Genomic DNA, 17,562 nt, shown 5'->3' on the forward strand with positions numbered 1-17,562 from the left:
GTGATGGTTAAAGGACAACAGGTTTATTTTCACTATCATTTGGACCAGAAGGTTTCGTGATGTTACAAAAACTAATTTTTTCACCTACCCGCCAACTTGGCCGGTGGGTCAAAAAGTTCATTTCGGCCACTGGATGTCGGGATAATTGGTTCCTAGTGAAGCTGTAAATCTTTATAAAATAAAATAAAATAAAACTCACAGATATATTGTGTAATTCTATCTAATTTAACAGTTCAGAAAGTTTCTAAAACAACTGTTCACTGTAGTTTGTTGGGGACTATTTTCAGCGACGGATCAATCCACTAGTATTTATGGAAACAGGTTGGTGTCTGTGGGAGTCAAAAATAAAAATACAATGCAGAATATCACCAGCGATATCTTTAAAGGTGCAGCAGGTAAGACTTATAAAACTAACTTTCTGTCATATTTGCTGAAACTGACCCTATGTTCCAGTAGAACTACATGAAGCAGGTCATTTAAAAAACAAAATCCGGCTCCTCTGGCATCCACTGCTCCCTGTTCAGATGCATCAATCAGTGCTCATGCACACGCCTTCATTCTCCCTTGTGGGGGGAGGGGCTTATGAGACCATTTTAGGCTTTAGCAGAAAGGGGGGATGGACTGAGAAGTTGTTGATGTTCACATTTTTTGGCTAAGTCCTGGATCTTCACCATCCTACCTACAGCACCTTTAAACATTTCTCTCAGAGGTCCTTTTTTAATTCAAGTCTGTGCACAGAAATCATCTCACAAAGGTTACAGTTCAGGCTGTGAGTGGGAATGTGATCCAGCATCAGGCAGAAAACACTGAGCATGTTGAATATCTGTGAGACAAACAGCTAACAGTTGTTCACAGTTCAGTTGGTGTCCACTACAAACAATAAAAGGAGAGGAGTGATTAGACGGATTACAGCCCGACAGCATGTTCCTAATCCGAACTGGTGGCTAAAAGTAAAAAGTTTGACATCTTTAATACAAAACAAAAAAAAAAACTAAATAGAAAAGTAGTATCCTTCACAGTACTTTTACACCGAGATTAAATCTTGTAGATTTAACGTGGTTGGTGATTCTAAACTTTAAAGACATCAGTGCACAGAAGTTCTCCAGCAGTGCGTTTTAGCTTTGTGTATCATCTCTGTTTGAGCTGTCAATGAATGAACATGCATACAAAATTGATTAATTAAAAAAAATGTACAGTCATCACAGTTCATTACTTTCATTAAAAAAATTCCCCCAAAAAGTGTATATTTATTATAGTTAATATTCTTTATGAATGTCCTTCCCTCCGCAGCTAAAGAAAATCCCTCACAGGTTAACAAGGCCTTTATAACATCACACGTTTCAATAAAATGACTTCCTGACCCCTGACTGTCTGTGTGTGTTTGTGTTTGTGTGTGTATGTGTGTGTGTGTGTGTGTGCGTGCGCACACGTGCGTCTTCCTGTCCTTCCAAACGAGTGCACGTCATGTCCCGTCAAGCAGCTACGAACGGCTCAAGAAGCCATCCATCTTGCATATTTCTACATAGGTTTCGCCTTCAATCAGAAAGGGTAAGGATTAAATATAAATGCTATTTATATACTTCTACATACTGCTTTACATTTATCCACATACGTTGATGCTTTTGTTGGACAATATAAATACTTTTCGCTCGCCGTCTGCTGTTGATTCACAGCGTCAATATCTCGTTATCTCTCGGTTGTTACAGTGGAAGTCTAGTGTCTAGGGCTGCCCCCTCTTAGTCGACATCCACACCACTACGTTTAGGTATAAAAATCTAATATCTTTAGCTACGTTTATGCCTCACGTTTATTTCCGAGCCCCTAAAACTGAGACATTTGGAAACAGTGCCACCACTGTTTTGGTTTGAAAACTCTGGGGTTGTTTTGTAGTCTGGACGGACATAAACGGAGACCTTTGGAAACAACGACACACATCAGTCAGTCTTATCTGTTAGGTAGCTTACAGACCTTTCAGTAACAGTTCCACCTGTCTCAAAATGCAGCTTAAAGTGCTCATATTATGCTTTTTGGCTTTTCCCCTTTCCTTTATTGTGTTATATATCTTTTTTGTGTATGTTATAGTTTTACAAAGTGAAAAAGCCCAAAGTCCCCCCCAAAGGGACTTACCATCTCCAACAGAAAACTCTGTTCACAAACTGCTCCAAACAGCTCTATTGTAGTCCAGCCTTTACTTCAGAGACAAACATGGTCACTTTGGAACATTCAACTGTTTCTGACTGGCTAGTAGTCCTTACCTAGGTACTGTTAGGGCACGCCCTCATACTCTGCTTCTGACTGGCTAGTAGTCCTTACCTAGGTACTGTCAGGGCACACCCTCATACTCTGCTTCTGACTGGCTAGTAGTCCTTACCTAGTTACTGCGCATGTGCAACTCCCAACAAAGATGGAACAGAAGTGAGATGTCTCACTCTGTAGCTAAAACAGCGAGCTCAACACACAGGGTGAAAAGAGGAGCTGCAGCAATGTGCAGTACAACAAAAATATGGTGTTTTTTTTTTTATTAAACCATGTAAACCTATTCTGATATAACCTCTAAATACAATTATGAACCTGAAAATGAGCATAATATGAGCACTTTAAAAAATAAAACATAGTAGTGTAGATGTAGCAGTAGTCGATTAGTCGACTAATCTAAGAATTCTTTAGTCGATTAGTCATTTTTTATGCTTTTTTTTCATGCTGAATTACTCATTTCCACGAAATATATGAGCACAAGGTCTAAAATGTTGCTTTTGCATGATTCTCTGAGGAGAAACTATAGATCTGTGGATTAAACCAACTAATGGATTAGTCGACAAAATGTTAGTCGACTAAGAACTTCTTTAGTCGAGGACAGCCCTACTCGCGTCTTCATTATTATAATTAATTTGTTTAACCCTAATTCAGCATCTATAGTAAATAAACCCATCCTAATAATTGTCCCTCTTTTATAAAAATATGTGGCGATTATAATTCTTTAGTTTTGGTGCCTTGTTGTTTTGTTAAAGTGCTGCTTGTCTAAACGAGGTCACAACAGGGCATAAACTCTTAAACCTTCTGAACGGTGTTTGATTATTGTTATCAATGCAAACAAATCAATAACTAACAAACATTTCTGTGCAATTTCAGTACAGGTGTGACAGAACTTAAGAGATATGGACATTATCGTGATGGATTTAAGGGATTAAATAGTTTTTTCGTGATTGAACAGAAAGAAACTAGGCGTGGTGTGATCACAGAAGGATGCGACATGAGAAAGATCATTTGGTTATGAAAGTAAAAATCAGATTTTCAGGTGTTGAACGCGGAGAGCACAGAGCTGCTGAGGACGAGGAGACATGTTTAGATTAGTTTAGTTTTTGGAGCAGAACGACGACATCTCTCAGCTTTAGTTCGGCTCTTGCTCTCACTCCTTTCTCTCTCTCTCTCTTCTGGAAAAAAGAAATTCGGTTTATTTGAATTCCACGAGTTTTTTTTCTTACAAACCGCTCTCCGTCCGCTGGCGCCTCACTCCTCGCTGACGCCGTGCTCCCACGCCACCTTGGCTTGCTCGTCCTTGGTGGCGGCGATGATGGGCTGGGAGATCTTGCGTGGCATGGGCCGGGGGGCGGGAGGGGGCAGGGCCGACTGCGTGCTGTTCGGGGGGTCCTCCTCGGGGATGCAGCCCTCTCTGAGGTAGGGTTTGGGCGGCAGCGCCGGCGGCGGCTCGTGGAGGTGGTACAGCGGCGGGTGGTGGGGGAGGTAGTGCGGGTGGAAGTGGTGGTGGTGGTAGTAGTAGAGGTGTTGGGGGTGCGGCAGCCCGTCCTGCTGTTGGTGTTGTTGTGGAGCGCCGGTGGAGGCCGGACCCGGAGCCTGGGGCTGGATTTGTCCGCCTGCCTGAGCCGGGGTGACGCCTCCTGGGGCGGAGTGGCTGCGGCAAGGCGGGGGTTTGACTCCGTCCAGGACCTCAGGCTCCGAGAGGCTGTACCTGACGGGCTGGTAGGGCGAGTCCAGGTCCTCCTGGTCCGTGGTCCAGGCCTGGCTGCTGGGGACGGACTCCAGGGTGTCGGTGCGGCTGGCCGGGCGGTCGGAGGTGGAGGCGGGGCCGCCAAAGTTGCTCTCGCTGAGGGAGGAGACTCCGGAGCTGGCGCTGCCCGACAGGGTGGAGCTACTGCCATCCAGGATGGACTGTGGACTGGTGGGCGAGGCAGGTATAGGGTGCAAGGGAGACTGGAGAGAGAGATAGAGAGAGACACAGAGAGACAGACATAGAGAGAGAGAGACACACACAGACAGACAGAGAGAGACAGAGAGACAGACAGACAGACAGACAGAGACAGAGAGACAGGGAGAGACACAGAGAGAGAGAGAGGGACAGAGAGAGAGAGAAAGAGAGACAGACAGAAAAGAGAGAGACACAGAGAGAGATAGGGATAGAGAGAGAGACAGAGAGACAGACAGACAGAGAGAGAGAGAGACAGAGAGAGAGGGACAAAGAGACAGAGAGACAGACAGACAGAGAGAGAGACACAGAGAGAGAGAGAGGGACAGAGAGAGAGAGACAGAGAGAAAGAGAGAGGGACAGAGAGACAGACAGACAGAGAGAGAGACAGAGAGAGAGGGGGACAGAGAGAGAGACAGAGAGAGAGAGACAGACAGACAGCGAGAAAGAAACAGAGAGAGAGGGACAGAGAGAGAGAGGGACAGACAGCACGGAGAGAGACAGAGAGGGACAGAGAGAGAGAGGGACAGACAGCGAGAGAGAGACAGAGAGAGAGAGAGAGAGAGAGACAGACAGAGAGAGAGACAAACAGAGAGAGAGACAAACAGAGAGAGAGAGAAGAGGGTTAAAAGGGACAGCAGTATGTTTAATTTGAGCCCTTTTCCACTAGTGTTACCAGGGGGACCTCATGTGATTCCTCCACACAGTTGCTAGTAGCCAGGGAGGACACGGAGGATTAAAAAAACATGATGGACTCTGATGATGACATTATCTTGTAGTCTTATGTCCTCTTTGTCTTAAAAGCTGAACGTTGCTGTTGTCCTTTCTCAGTTTCTGCAGCGGGAAAGTCGCCAGACGACACCAGTTTTTGAACAGAGAGAGTTGTGTGGAGCTGATAGTCTTAATTAGCTTTCTAGCAACTCATTTGGCAACAGCTTGAATGTAACGGACGTTGCACACTATAGCTTTAAAAATGCATAAAATATGGTTATCATTTGCACTCATAATATCATGCCTGATATTAATAAGGAGGGACAATTTTCTGCCGATTCTAAACAAATAAAATAAAAAGAGTAAAATGTCATCCTGGATCCCCGCTGAGAACTGTAAAAGAAATCTGCCGACTCCGTTTGGGTCTGATAATAAGCCAATGTATTTGCTATAACCAAGCTGATAGCTGCAGGGTCACTCCTTCTAACATCTCTTGCAGCTAATTTGTATTATTTCATTTTCTCAAATGTAAAATTTGGACTTAAAACAGCTCGTGGCACAAAACATGCAGCACCATGTTTGAAAAAAAAAAAAAGACGAAGAGAAAAAGGACGGGATGAACTGAAGTACGTCAAATGTAGTTGTTGAGTTTAGGAATCAAACTGACAAAAGGAAGGTTAGAGGAGTAAAAAAGACAGAAACCAGACAACAAAAAGAAAAGAAGAGGAAGGTATGTATCTGCCGTGAGAAAAAAGAAGAAACGGGAAACCGGACAGACACGAGGGAGATGACCTTTGGTTTCTTTAATCTTCGGTTACGGCGACACACAACAGCCTGACATCAGTTTGGAACTCAGATAGTAAAGCCTTTCTTTGGGGGAGTGCAGACATACAGACAGGCTAACTGACAGACAGACAATCATCCAGACCAACATCAGGAGTGAGGAGGAGGAGGAAGAGGAGTTGGAGGAGGATACCTTTCTTAAGGAGCGCGCGGGGAGAGCTGGAGGGAGGTCGCTGACCTGGTGGTGGAAAGCGTCAAAGTGCATCGACAGGTGTTGCCCTACAGGGGGAGACACAGCAGGATCGGCTGAGAGAGATGCACACACACACCTCAGACCAGAGAAGAAGAAGAAGAAGAGGAAGAGGAGGAGGAGGAGGAAGAAGAATGGCGAGGGGGAAGAGGAGTAGGTGGTTGAGGCTAGATGGGATACAACTACGGCGATGACTAGTTACGTTTAGGCAGCGAAACGACTGGTTAACTTTAGGAAAAAGATTGCGGTTTGGATTAAAACACTCCCGAGGAACGAACACACGCTTACTGGGTCAAAGTATTAAAATGATATTATTATTTTAGCCGAGATTTTGTGAGATCAAGCGACATTTTGCGCAACTTCCGGCTGAGCTGTATCCCTTCTAGCCACAACCGCGAGGGGGGGAAGAAGAGTAAAGGCTGTTTTATGCTTCTGCGGCAACTAGCTACGGCATCGCTCCTACGGCGTCGTGACCCTTTCGGAATTCTGCGTCGGGGTTGCTTTGCATCGGGGTGCATTTCACCGCCGTAACACTGGGGGGGGGCGATAAGTCTGAGGTTATTTGCGAGGTGTCTGCCGGCCAGTTTATGTTTATGTTAGCAAGCAAACTGCCCACAAAGTACTGCTTGCTGACTGATATCGGGAAATGATACCTGTGTGATGGTGGAGACTTTGCCACATGACGACCGGTCATGTGTACGACCATGGGTACACACTCCTAAGAGCGTGTACCCATAGCGTCTCTACGAACATCAAAATAACTCCTCCTTTGTACTTTTTAGGGCTTCACACATTCCAACCTATCTATTCCTGTGGGACAATATTACCTCAAAACTAATCCTTATACGGAAGCTACTTCTAATAGATTCACACCTTCTGTGTGTGAAGGTTGTCCCCAGACTAACCTAACCTCATACAAGTCCTTAGATAAGATATGAAATACATTTGAAATATGTATGCTGAAATATCCAACCTATAACTGATGAAGTGCTGATTTCAAAACGTGACCGACATATAGACACTTTACAGACGGATGACCCCGTCATTGTTTATTTAGTTTATTGGCCGAGCTGATGTCAATGAACTAGCATGTTGCTACTCCCCACAGTAGGCTGCTTGAAACACCGACCATCATTACGCAGGACCGGTTGACCAATCACCGAAGTTACACATTTTTGGAGGGTGCACGTCGAGCTACGGATCAACGCAGAAGCATAAATAAGTCTTAAGAAGATGGAAAGAAGGAAAGAGAAACGGAGCGAGAGAGAGGGAAGTAGAAGTGGCAGGAGGAGGAAAGAGGTTGGAGCAGAGAGAAGGTGGAGGAGTGTGTGGAGGAGGGGAGGAGTTTGAGGCAGCTGTTTTATAAAAAGATGGACGACATGACGGCTCCCCAAGTGTGAAGCCCAAACATCTGGATCGCCAAATAAATGTTTCCCAAAGATGGTTTCTGTCATATGAGGTAGTTCTGATCACGCTGATGTTTGTTCTAGTTAGGGCTGGGCAATATATATCGATATTATATCAATATCGTGATATGAGACTAGATTTCGTCTTAGATTTTGGATATCGTAAAATCGTGATATATTAAGTGGTGTCTTTTCCTGGTTTTGAAGGCTGCATTAGAGTAAAGTGATGTCGTTTTCTGACATTAGCAGACTGTTCTAGCTATTCTGTTATTTGCCTTTACACACTTTGTCATTAAATCGACATTTCTAATGATTATTTATCAAAAATTTCATTGTGTAAATAATATTTTGTTAAAGCACCAATTGTCAATCCTACAATATCGTCACAATATCGACATCGAGGTATTTAGTCAAGAATATCGTGCTATTTGATTTTCTCCATATCTCCAATTTTTCTGATCAGTTTGGTTTGTATTAGTTATTTGATGCTATAAAAACGTGCTGAAACGTCATGATTGGCAGCCTCGATTGACTCGCGATTGGTCAGGGCGGTTGTATGGGCGGGGCTTTGATACCGCGGCTCCACGGCCTTGATCACTACTGCGCAGACTCTGGCTCCAACATTACAAGACAGCGGCGCCCGTATCCCGGAGATTTTGGCTTCACGTTTGGACAGCGGGAGGAAGTGGAGACGTGTGGTCCATCTGTATATATGGTCCGTGGTCTAAGGGGTTTCTTTCAAGTAGCCTTTAACTCCTTTAAACTCCAGTTTCTGGGGATTTTTTTTTTTTTTTAAATGGGAGCTGGTCAAATGGTTTTGATTCTATATATAAATAAAACATCTGCATCGACAGACAGAAAAGTTAAAGGACAATTCCGGGGCACAAATGAACCTAGGGGTTAATAACACCGGCGAATACAGTCGACCGTTCTCTGGGATATGTTTTCATGCTAATCGAACGTAACCAGTTTTAGCGCAAACTGCTGATTAGCTTATAAGCTCGAATAGCGCACTGGTAAAGTAAAAAGAAATCTCTATTTCTACACCACTAACAAGGCTCAAAATAGCACCACACTTCCACGGTAGTATAATGAGGGTCCCTCATGTAAACCGAAGCATTGAGAACTTTGTAAGTGTACAGACAGTTTACTAAAAAGATAGTTTAGAAAGACGGTACCGTTCACGTATACAGGCAGGCGCCATCTTGGGAAAACTGGTTTCTGGTTGCACGGCGTTCGTCTCAATGCGTCCGTTTACATGTAGGGACCCTCATTATGCTACCGTGGAAGTGTGGTGATATTTTAAGCCTTGTTAGTGGTGTAGAAATAGAGATTTCTTTTTACTTTACCAGTGCCCCGACTACTAGCGTTATAAGCTAATTAGCGGTTCGTGCTAAAACTGGTCACGTTCAATTAGCATGAAAACATGTCCCAGAGAACGGTCGACTCGGTACCCATGTGTTATTGACCCCTAGGTTCATTTTGCGCCGGAATTGTCCTTTAAAAGGGTCAGTTCGACCACATCACACGCTTAAAAAACACTTTCTGCCGAGCCTCGAAAAATGATATTGTACATCCTCTGTATAAGAAATATAACTCACCACTTAGTGAGTGATATGAACAAGATTTATTACTAGCAGAACATGTTTCTTGTGCATTTAGAAAGGCTTTTATTTGTGGTGTTGCTTGGTCGGGAAGGTTTTCACTTTTTGCTCACAGTGGCAGGAGATGTCCATCGTCTCATTATCAATTTTTGAGAATATATTTGATCCATCCGACATCATATCTACACACAATATTCACACAGGAGCACAAAACAACCGCACAGGAAAGCCGACAGTCATAACACATTGCACCCAATGCCATATGAATTACTGACAATAGATCAGTTGAGCGGTTCACATTCCGCTGTGTTTAATTTGACCTCACTGCAACATCAGGAATTCTATAAGATAATGATGAAGTTGTTTTTTCAGTGGAGCTTAGCCGCTCCATACTGGAATGATCTGATCTGTTAGAAAAATAATTTAAAGTAAGAAGTAATAAAATGATGTAGGCTGATGCTCATACCAAAGAAGACCAACAGGGACATCTCTGACTGGAAAATAAACACAACAACAACACAACAACCCACAGCTGACAAAACTATACACACATACATAACGAACAAAGACACTTTACACACTATAAACACAACAAAACACACAGGTGACTCAGCACATGCACAAAAACACACACAATATAACACACACACACACACACACACACACACACACAGTTAGCAGAGCGTCATACCGTGAGGCAGGTTGCGTGGGGGAACCGGAGGCGCCATGACACTGCCGACATGAGCGGAGAGGAACGGGAGGGCTTCTCTGGTACCACTGTCCAAACTCCAACTGCTGGGAGTGGTTAGGACTGGAGGAGAGGAGAGGAGAGGAGAGGAGAGGAGAGGAGAGGAGAGGAGAGGAGAGGAATGATGGGAGGAAAGAAAGAAAAGGAAGAAAGGAGAGTGAAAGAAAGGTGAGTGGAGAAGATAAATAGACTGATATTTTACACCTTATTTTGCTCATTGTACTATAAAGGCTGATAGTAATATGTAGCTCTACACAGAGCCGACGCCGTTTTGCGCTTCTGTGTCTAGTGTATCTCTTTAAGAAAATAGCAGAGCGGGTGTGTGTGTGTGTGTGTGTGTGTGTGTGTGTGCGTGCGAGTGACGTGGATTGGCTTGGGAGCAAGCAAAGCACAGGGGAGACACTTTGTTTGAAAAGTCAAACCTCTCTTCGATTTCACGTTGTACACGGAGAAGGCACCGCAATGTGACGTCACATTTCTGGAGAGGTCCATGTCAGGAACTTGCCGTAGGGTCTGTGTCTACGTGTACCTGTGTACCGACATACTGTACCTACGGCGTAGGAACCATAAATCAGGCTTAAGTGTGAACGAGTGGCTTGAGCTCTCACCTTTCTCAGCGACGGAGAGGTTAGGGTCACTGCAGGGTTTGCATGGACCGATCACCTGATGGAACAGCGCTCGCTGGAAGTTCGTCGGCTGAAGAGGAGGAGACAGAAAAACGTCAAACGTTAATGTATCCTATCATTCAATAAAACAGAATCACCAGCTGGCACAGAGGGATATAAAGATAGATAGAGTACAGATAAATACAGGTTCAAAACTTGAAGAGAAAGTCCCTCCCAGCCCTCCATACCTGTCCATTCTCAGTGATGTTGGTGTACATGGCGCTGCTCGGTCTCTCTCTGTGTGGCGGCAGCAGCATCAGCATCTCTCTGTTGTGTCTGTATTTGCCCGGCAGAGAAGGAGAGCCAACTGCAGACAGACAGACAGACAGACAGGAGATACGATATGAACAAATGTGTATGCATGTGTTTTAAAAAAATAAATTCTCCGTTGGTCTCCTGCGAGCTCCAGAATGTGAACCGTACTGAAACTGAGCCGCTTACCTCTGATGGTGGAGGGGGCGGAGTTAATCATCTGAGAGGGTGCGGAGTGGGTGGAGCTTAGGCTGGAGGAGGAGGGGCTCGCCTTTAGGGAGAGAAAGTAGTGACAGCTAGTAAATACAAAATACAATGTTGACTTTACACAATACTGCTGCAGCATGAGCGCAGCAAAGGGCTTTGGGAAAACACTTAATTAATCCAGAAATTAATCATCAATGAAAATAATCGTTAGTTGCAGCCCTAGTAGATCGATTTTAAATGTCGTTTACTACTAATTTCTAGCTCTTTTTCAGTTTCCTTCCTCTTTAAACCATCGTTGTGCTGCTGTTGCATGAGAATGTTCTCTCTGTGGATCAGCGGTGTTACTTCATCTCTTTCATTGGCCCCGCCAGCGCAGGGGACCACTGACCTGCATGCGGTAGAAGTCCTCGGGGTGCTCCACCACCATGCCGTCAGCCAGGATCAGCAGGCTGCCAACGTTTCCTGTCTCGCTGGAGTTGTGAGAGGAGAGAGAGGAGGAGGAGTTGCGCACCGGAGTCAAAACAGCTATGGCACTGGGAGGAGGGAACCAAGGAGGGGACCAAAGAGGGAACCAAGGAGGGAAACAAAGAGGGAGCCAAGGAAGGGACCAAGGAGTGAACCAAGGAGGGAACCAAGGAGGGAACCAAGGAGGGAAACAAAGAGGGAACCAAGGAGGGAACCAAGGAGGGAACCAAAGAGAGAACCAAGGAGGGAACCAAAGAGGGGACCAAGGAGGGAATCAAAGAGAGAACCAAGGAGGGAACCAAGGATGGAATCAAGGAGGGAACCAAGGAGGGAACCAAGGAGGGAATCAAGGAGGGAACCAAAGAGGGGACCAAGGAGGCACGGTGGGAAGAAAGTGGAGGGGTAGAAGCACAGGGAGGAGAGGAAAAAAAAAGGAACAAGCGAGGAACCATGCATAGTACAACCGAAATAGGAAACGACAACCCAAACATGCATGTAGTATTTTGGTGGGATGAGAGCGATGCAGGAGTTTGCAGCCAAGATCATGCGAGAAGCAAGATATGGGGTGGTACGATGGGAGAGGAAGACAGAAAGAAAGAAAGATAGAAAACAACAGAGAGAGAGAAAAGGAAAATGGTAGAATTTCAGAAAGTGTGATGTGTGCAGCGGACCGTAGAACAAACACAGATGCGGAAATTAGCAAAGATCGTGGAAGATGAAATCAGTGGTGAGCGTTGTGAAGAAAGATGGAGCGGACGGTGAGAAGTTGTGTGTGTTGACTAGAGCTGCAAAGATGAATTGATTAGTTGTCAACTATTATATAATCATATTCACTCCTTAAAGGTGCCCTGCCACACGTATTTCATGACTTTGTGGTGATGTCTGAAGTTCTACCAAGGACTCTGTAACATTTTTTGTGGAACAAATGCTTCGGTTACCTTGTTTCAAGCCATTCTAGCGTGGTATAGAAAGCCTGCAGGAAGACTCGGCTCGATTTGTGCCAGTTCTCATGAATATTCAACGAGCTAAGCTGCTTTACTCTGATTGGTTAACAGCTAGCCAATGTGAGCCTGGCTGTCAGCATCCTTTACCCAGCGCAACTGGGCGAGCTCATGAATAGTAATGAGCTCAGGCAACATGATGTCAGACTGACCAGCTGTTGTGATTGGTCTGATTTCTCCGCTTATTTCTGTTCAGTGTCTAGAGCTGACAGAGGAGGTAGCAGTTCATTTTCACATTCACCACATAACACAAACACATATGGACCTGACAGATTTCAAGTAAAAACGGTTTTGTGTGGCAGGGCACCTTTAAACAAAGACATTAACTAAAGAAATTAACTAAAAATAACAAAATAATCGTTAGTTGCTGTCCTAGTGTTGTCTATACAGTGTGATGAGGATGTGACGTGAAGTGAATTTGTGTGAGTCTGTGTGTGTGTGTTGCTGACCTGTGTTGGTGCATGAGTTTGAAGCTCTCGGGGCTCATGGGGCTGTGAGAGGCCAGGATCCCTCTGGGAGTGTTGGCTCCTGAACCGGCCTTTTCTAACCCGGGCAGACCCTGCAACGCCACATAGAAACACTGCTCTGAATATTCACACCGCCCACGTGCATTCACCCACGTATCGGGTGCCAAAATTGAGATAAGAATACGCCCTTTATTGTCTCCTTCAGGGGAAATCTGTCCTGGGCAGATCGCGCATACAATTGTCTTATATTACAGATGCAATTTACCCCGGTTAACACTCAATTAACCTCACACAAGACCCCCTACCGCCCCCCCCAACACGCACACACATTACATCACACATAAATCCAAGACGCAAGTGCTGTGCAGACACATTCACATGTAGGATTGTTGGATTAATTGGGACCTAGAAGAGGTGAAACGTTCAGAGTTGAAACAGTTCCGATTCCCAGCAGCAACACGCTTCTCGTAGCTGAAAGCAACGATTACTCTCTCTTTGAAGAAGCTGCTAATTAGCGTCCTTCGCTGTGAGGATGATCCACCCTTCCAGCACGGTTCCAAAAGAAAGACCCTCTTCTAGACTCAACATTGGTTTAGTGTTGTCCAATCATATTTCGGCTCACGATGAGCTTACAAAAGGTTTTCTGCAACGTTTGTGCGTCTCATTAGTTTTCTCCTCTAAGCCCTGCGATTACATGTAAGTGGAGACTAGAGGCAAAAAATATAATTTTAAAATTTTAGGTTTTTGAGCTATTTTGCTTCTATAACATGTCTTTTTTCAGACTAGTTGGAAAAAACATCCAAAATACACATTCATGTGTTTATTTTACTTTCACTTTGTCTTTTTCTGTCTGTAGATTTGTCTTAAATTCAACAAAAGTTAGCAGTAGATAATGCCTCACATTTCAGAAAACGTGCAATTCAATAAATGTCTTAATGGAATTCATCAACTGGTGAAGTTTGATGATAATAGATCTGATATTTGATAATAAGCCAAAAATCTCCACTTCATCAGCAGAACCTACAAACACCAAACTTTCCCCTTTCTGTCCTATCCATATTCTGCAGCTTTTTACAGAAAGTCTTTGTTCGTATGTCATGATTCATACCATATTCTATTCATAAAACATGTAGAAAATGGAATTGTTTTCTGGCTTCTGGAAGAATTTTCTGATTTGTGGAGTGAAAAAAAAGAGATATCCAAAATATCAACAAACATGTAACAGGATCTTCATCCAATGTTTACACTCTGTTCTGGAAATGTATGCAACTGTATGCATATTTAATAAGATAATACCTAATTTGCATATTTAAATTGTCAGAAAACTTCAAACACCAAAAAATATTGTCTTAAAGTAAGTTATCAACTGGGGAACTTTCATGGTAATTTATATTAGTTCAAATATTTTCCTATTCACCTGTAGTCTCTCTAAACTTAGATACAGACTAATTCACCTGTAGTGTTTCCCCTTAAAAAAGCTTACATATCTAATAAAGTAAAACTCTGCTGGTGTGAATGTTCTGCTGCACTCACGTGGCAGAGGCTGCTCCGCATCATCTGGAACTGATCGATCAGCTTCTTGTGCAGGGGACGCATTTCTGGGTGCACCAGCTTCTCGTGCATGGCCAGGCCGACTCCAAGGATGTGAACCTGTGGGGGAGAAAACGAAAACACCGTTGGATAATGCTTTTATTGTGCAGAGAGAGAGTCGCTGTTAGTCGTCTTACTCGCTCTGAGCTCTCTGAAAACTCTCTCCTGTGACTCCCAACCCAGTTCTACTTTAGCGGTTACTGTCTGGGACTGTAGGGTGATTCATAATGATTGTGGTGAACCTCTGAACGTCTGTCTAGTGCTTAAATCAGGTTTGTAAATGATCGCACACGTGGAGCATGGAGTTGGCTGGATAAGGTCTCACCTGCTCCTGCATCAGGTCTTTGAGCTGTGTGATTTTCTCTGTGTCTTCAGGGTGGCTCGTAATGTACTCCTTATCGAAGAAAGCCTGGTGACAAAGAAATCATAGCACACAATACCACTTAAAACATTATCAAATTAGAGAGGACATGAATGCACCTTTAATATTGTCTTCCCGTCGACCATGCAACTTTTAGATTTTTCTCGGTCAGAATTTCAAATTCAAACTTCTTTTTAACGTTTTGGCCTCCTTCCCGATGTTTTGTCACTTTTACCGATGTTTTTTTAAAGGTCCAATGTGTAGGAATTTCTCCCATCTAGCATTGAGATCATATATCAACTCTCTCGCGCCACGCAGTTCAAAGTAGGTATTACAGCTACGGTAGCCTTCACGCTTCAAAAAGCCGGTCTCTTGCTCTTTTCAATCTCCTTTTTATTTTTCTGGGTGAAGAAGAAGAAGAAGACTCCTGTTCCTGAAATTTGGATTTTGAATACGTGTGGTCCTCCATGTTTCCTTCTTCAAACTTGCCACCGGGGCCGGGAAGCTACGATAGCCATTAGCAGCATTAGCAGCACCTGTGAGTTTATCATGTGACAGCGAAAGGTGGAGCAGTATGTTATGTATGTCCTTACTGGATAACGTATTTCAAGATGGAGCATGAATATGCAGCGTCTACCCCAGTTCATGCAAATGTAAAATTTCAAGCCAAAGGGAATACTTTGATGGTGGAGGTAAATATTCATGAAAAAGGACAAGTTTGTGAACGGGCAACACAGATTTTGATAATGAACAACTAAACACGTTACACACTGGGACTTTAAGCTTTTCACGATGTTTTTGCCGCCACTTTTTGTTAGAGAATCACCTGTGAAAATTTCGCATCAAAACTAACTAAACTGTTTTAAAGATTATTTTGGGGGAATTTTTAGGCCTTTGTTTGACAGGACAGCTGACAGACAGGAAAGGGGAGAGAGAGAGAGAGAGGGGGAATGACATGCGGCAAAGGGCCGCAGGTCAGAATTGAACCCGCAGCTGCTGCGGTAAGGACTGGTCCTATGTACATGGGGCGCATGCTCAACCAGGGCGCCCCACAACGTGATTGGTTGGTGTTTTATTTGCAGTGCGAAAAGCTCAGAAAAACTTTCTTGGCCCACGTTCCGAGAAATAAATTGTCACGTAATATTCATGTTCTGTCTAGAAGTACTCTAACATATATTAACGTGCAAATTAACAGCATGTATAAACATCCCAGGTGTGTAAAATCCTTAACTTTCAAAAACAGACATTCACTCAGAGGCATACAACACTCATTATAAATAACCTAGACATTTGACTTCTACTTTATGTTTAATTATTTATATAAAGTAAAATAACTAAAAAATACACTTCCGGTAACAAACTTAACGTGCCAACAGCGGTTACTATCAAAAGACTGTCGACCTGAATTTAACATTTAACATTTAGGGCTCTATTTTGCACCCGGCGCAGCGCAAAGCCCGACCCAAGTGTCTTTGCTAGTTTAAGACCGACCCGGTTGTCAGTTTCCCGTCCAGCGCCCACGTCGTTTAAATATCAAATGCACCTGCGCCCATCTGTGCGCCCATGGGCGTGCTGGTCTTACAGGGAGGTGTGTTCAGGTGCATTCTGGGCGTATTGTTATCTTGAGGCAGCGGGAAGTGATCACACCACTGACCAACAAAAACCTGGTCTAAATTCAGTAGCGCAGCATTTCGTTGTTATTTTAACAGCAAATTAGTAAAATGCTCCTAGGCTTATGCACAGAGCACGCACATTATGCTTGTTACACACACAGGGACGCACACCAGCACACACACATGCAAAATATTACAAATAAAAATATTACGGTGTAAATCCTCCATCATAACAGCAATGCTCCAAGGTCCAAACGCGCCTGTCTTTTAAAGGGAATGGGAGATGGTCTCTGATTGGTTGATTGTATGTTACGCCCAAAACACCTCTGATTAATGAAGACACTAAGTACAACCCTTTAGAACCAGGCGCCCGGCGCACGGACCCTTTTTTCCGCCGTCAAACTAGCAAAAGTGGATTTGGACACGCCCTAAACACACCTGCGCCAGGCGCTTCACGCCATGCGCTCAGATCGTGAAAATAGGGCCCTTAGTGTTAACGCCTTTTGTCCGACCTCTTGGTATCTGGCGATGCCTCCGTTCACGGCGGCGTCGATGACTCCGTTCAGCGTCATGCTGAGCAGGTTGATGTTGCCGTGCAGCTGCTTGTGCTGGTACTGGCCGATCAGGGTCCGCAGCTCCTGGTTCTTGTTCTCCACCACGGAGAGGGCGTTTTCTAACGGACTCACCTCCACCTGAGGGACGGACGCCGAGAAAGAGAAGGAAACCATAAACACAGTGAGCAGAGCCCAGCTGGGCGGTGTGGAGAAAATCTGATTATCACGATACTCTTTACAGAATACATCGATGTGGATATTGCGACGATATTGTTGGGTTGACATTTGTCCTTTCACAACATATTTACACAAGTAGATTTTAGATAAATAATCGTCAGTAATGTGGATATAAAAAGTAAGTGGGTAAAGTCAAATAATGAAACAGCCAGAACAGTCTGGTAGGGTTCTGAAAATATAATCACTTTACTGTAATGCATTTTTTTCATTCACTCACCAGCTCTCTCTTGTCTACCTCGAACCAGCGTGAGATACCAGGCAGAGTGTGAGTGAGGATCAGCGTCGTCCTCTCGATCCAAAGACTCTGAAATAATAAGTTGAATATGTTTATCTGATATAGCACCGTTTACAGACAAAGTCCCAAAGTGCATTCACCTGATAACGGTGTTGAAATAAGACACGAACAGTGAAAACAAACACACACCACAAGAAACTGCCATGAAACCA

The 17,562-nt window shown here is 44.1% G+C and overlaps 1 protein-coding gene across 13 annotated transcripts in view; it reads right to left on the bottom strand.

Annotated features, from left to right (window-relative positions):
* Window positions 1-2,619: 2,619 nt before the first annotated feature.
* LOC120557451 (dedicator of cytokinesis protein 3-like) overlaps window positions 2,620-17,562 on the bottom strand; it is a 297,285-nt gene continuing 282,342 nt past the window's right edge. For 7 of the 13 annotated variants that reach the window (XM_039797775.1, XM_039797784.1, XM_039797782.1 and 4 more), the window contains 12 exons: window positions 17,333-17,419; window positions 16,837-17,016; window positions 14,676-14,759; window positions 14,294-14,410; window positions 12,743-12,873; window positions 11,216-11,360; window positions 10,810-10,891; window positions 10,557-10,675; window positions 10,312-10,399; window positions 9,647-9,766; window positions 5,889-5,974; window positions 2,620-4,209 (listed from right to left, as the gene is read on the bottom strand). In XM_039797775.1, the coding sequence (XP_039653709.1) occupies window positions 3,508-4,209; window positions 5,889-5,974; window positions 9,647-9,766; window positions 10,312-10,399; window positions 10,557-10,675; window positions 10,810-10,891; window positions 11,216-11,360; window positions 12,743-12,873; window positions 14,294-14,410; window positions 14,676-14,759; window positions 16,837-17,016; window positions 17,333-17,419 (1,941 nt within the window). In that variant the 3' untranslated portion in view covers window positions 2,620-3,507. The remainder of the gene's footprint in view (window positions 4,210-5,888; window positions 5,975-9,646; window positions 9,767-10,311; window positions 10,400-10,556; window positions 10,676-10,809; window positions 10,892-11,215; window positions 11,361-12,742; window positions 12,874-14,293; window positions 14,411-14,675; window positions 14,760-16,836; window positions 17,017-17,332; window positions 17,420-17,562) is intronic. The other 6 variants (XM_039797783.1, XM_039797776.1, XM_039797785.1 and 3 more) reach the window with 4 other exon arrangements.

This window comes from Perca fluviatilis, chromosome 4, assembly GCF_010015445.1.
Source record: "Perca fluviatilis chromosome 4, GENO_Pfluv_1.0, whole genome shotgun sequence".
In the NCBI taxonomy this organism is placed as follows: Eukaryota; Metazoa; Chordata; class Actinopteri; order Perciformes; family Percidae; genus Perca; species Perca fluviatilis.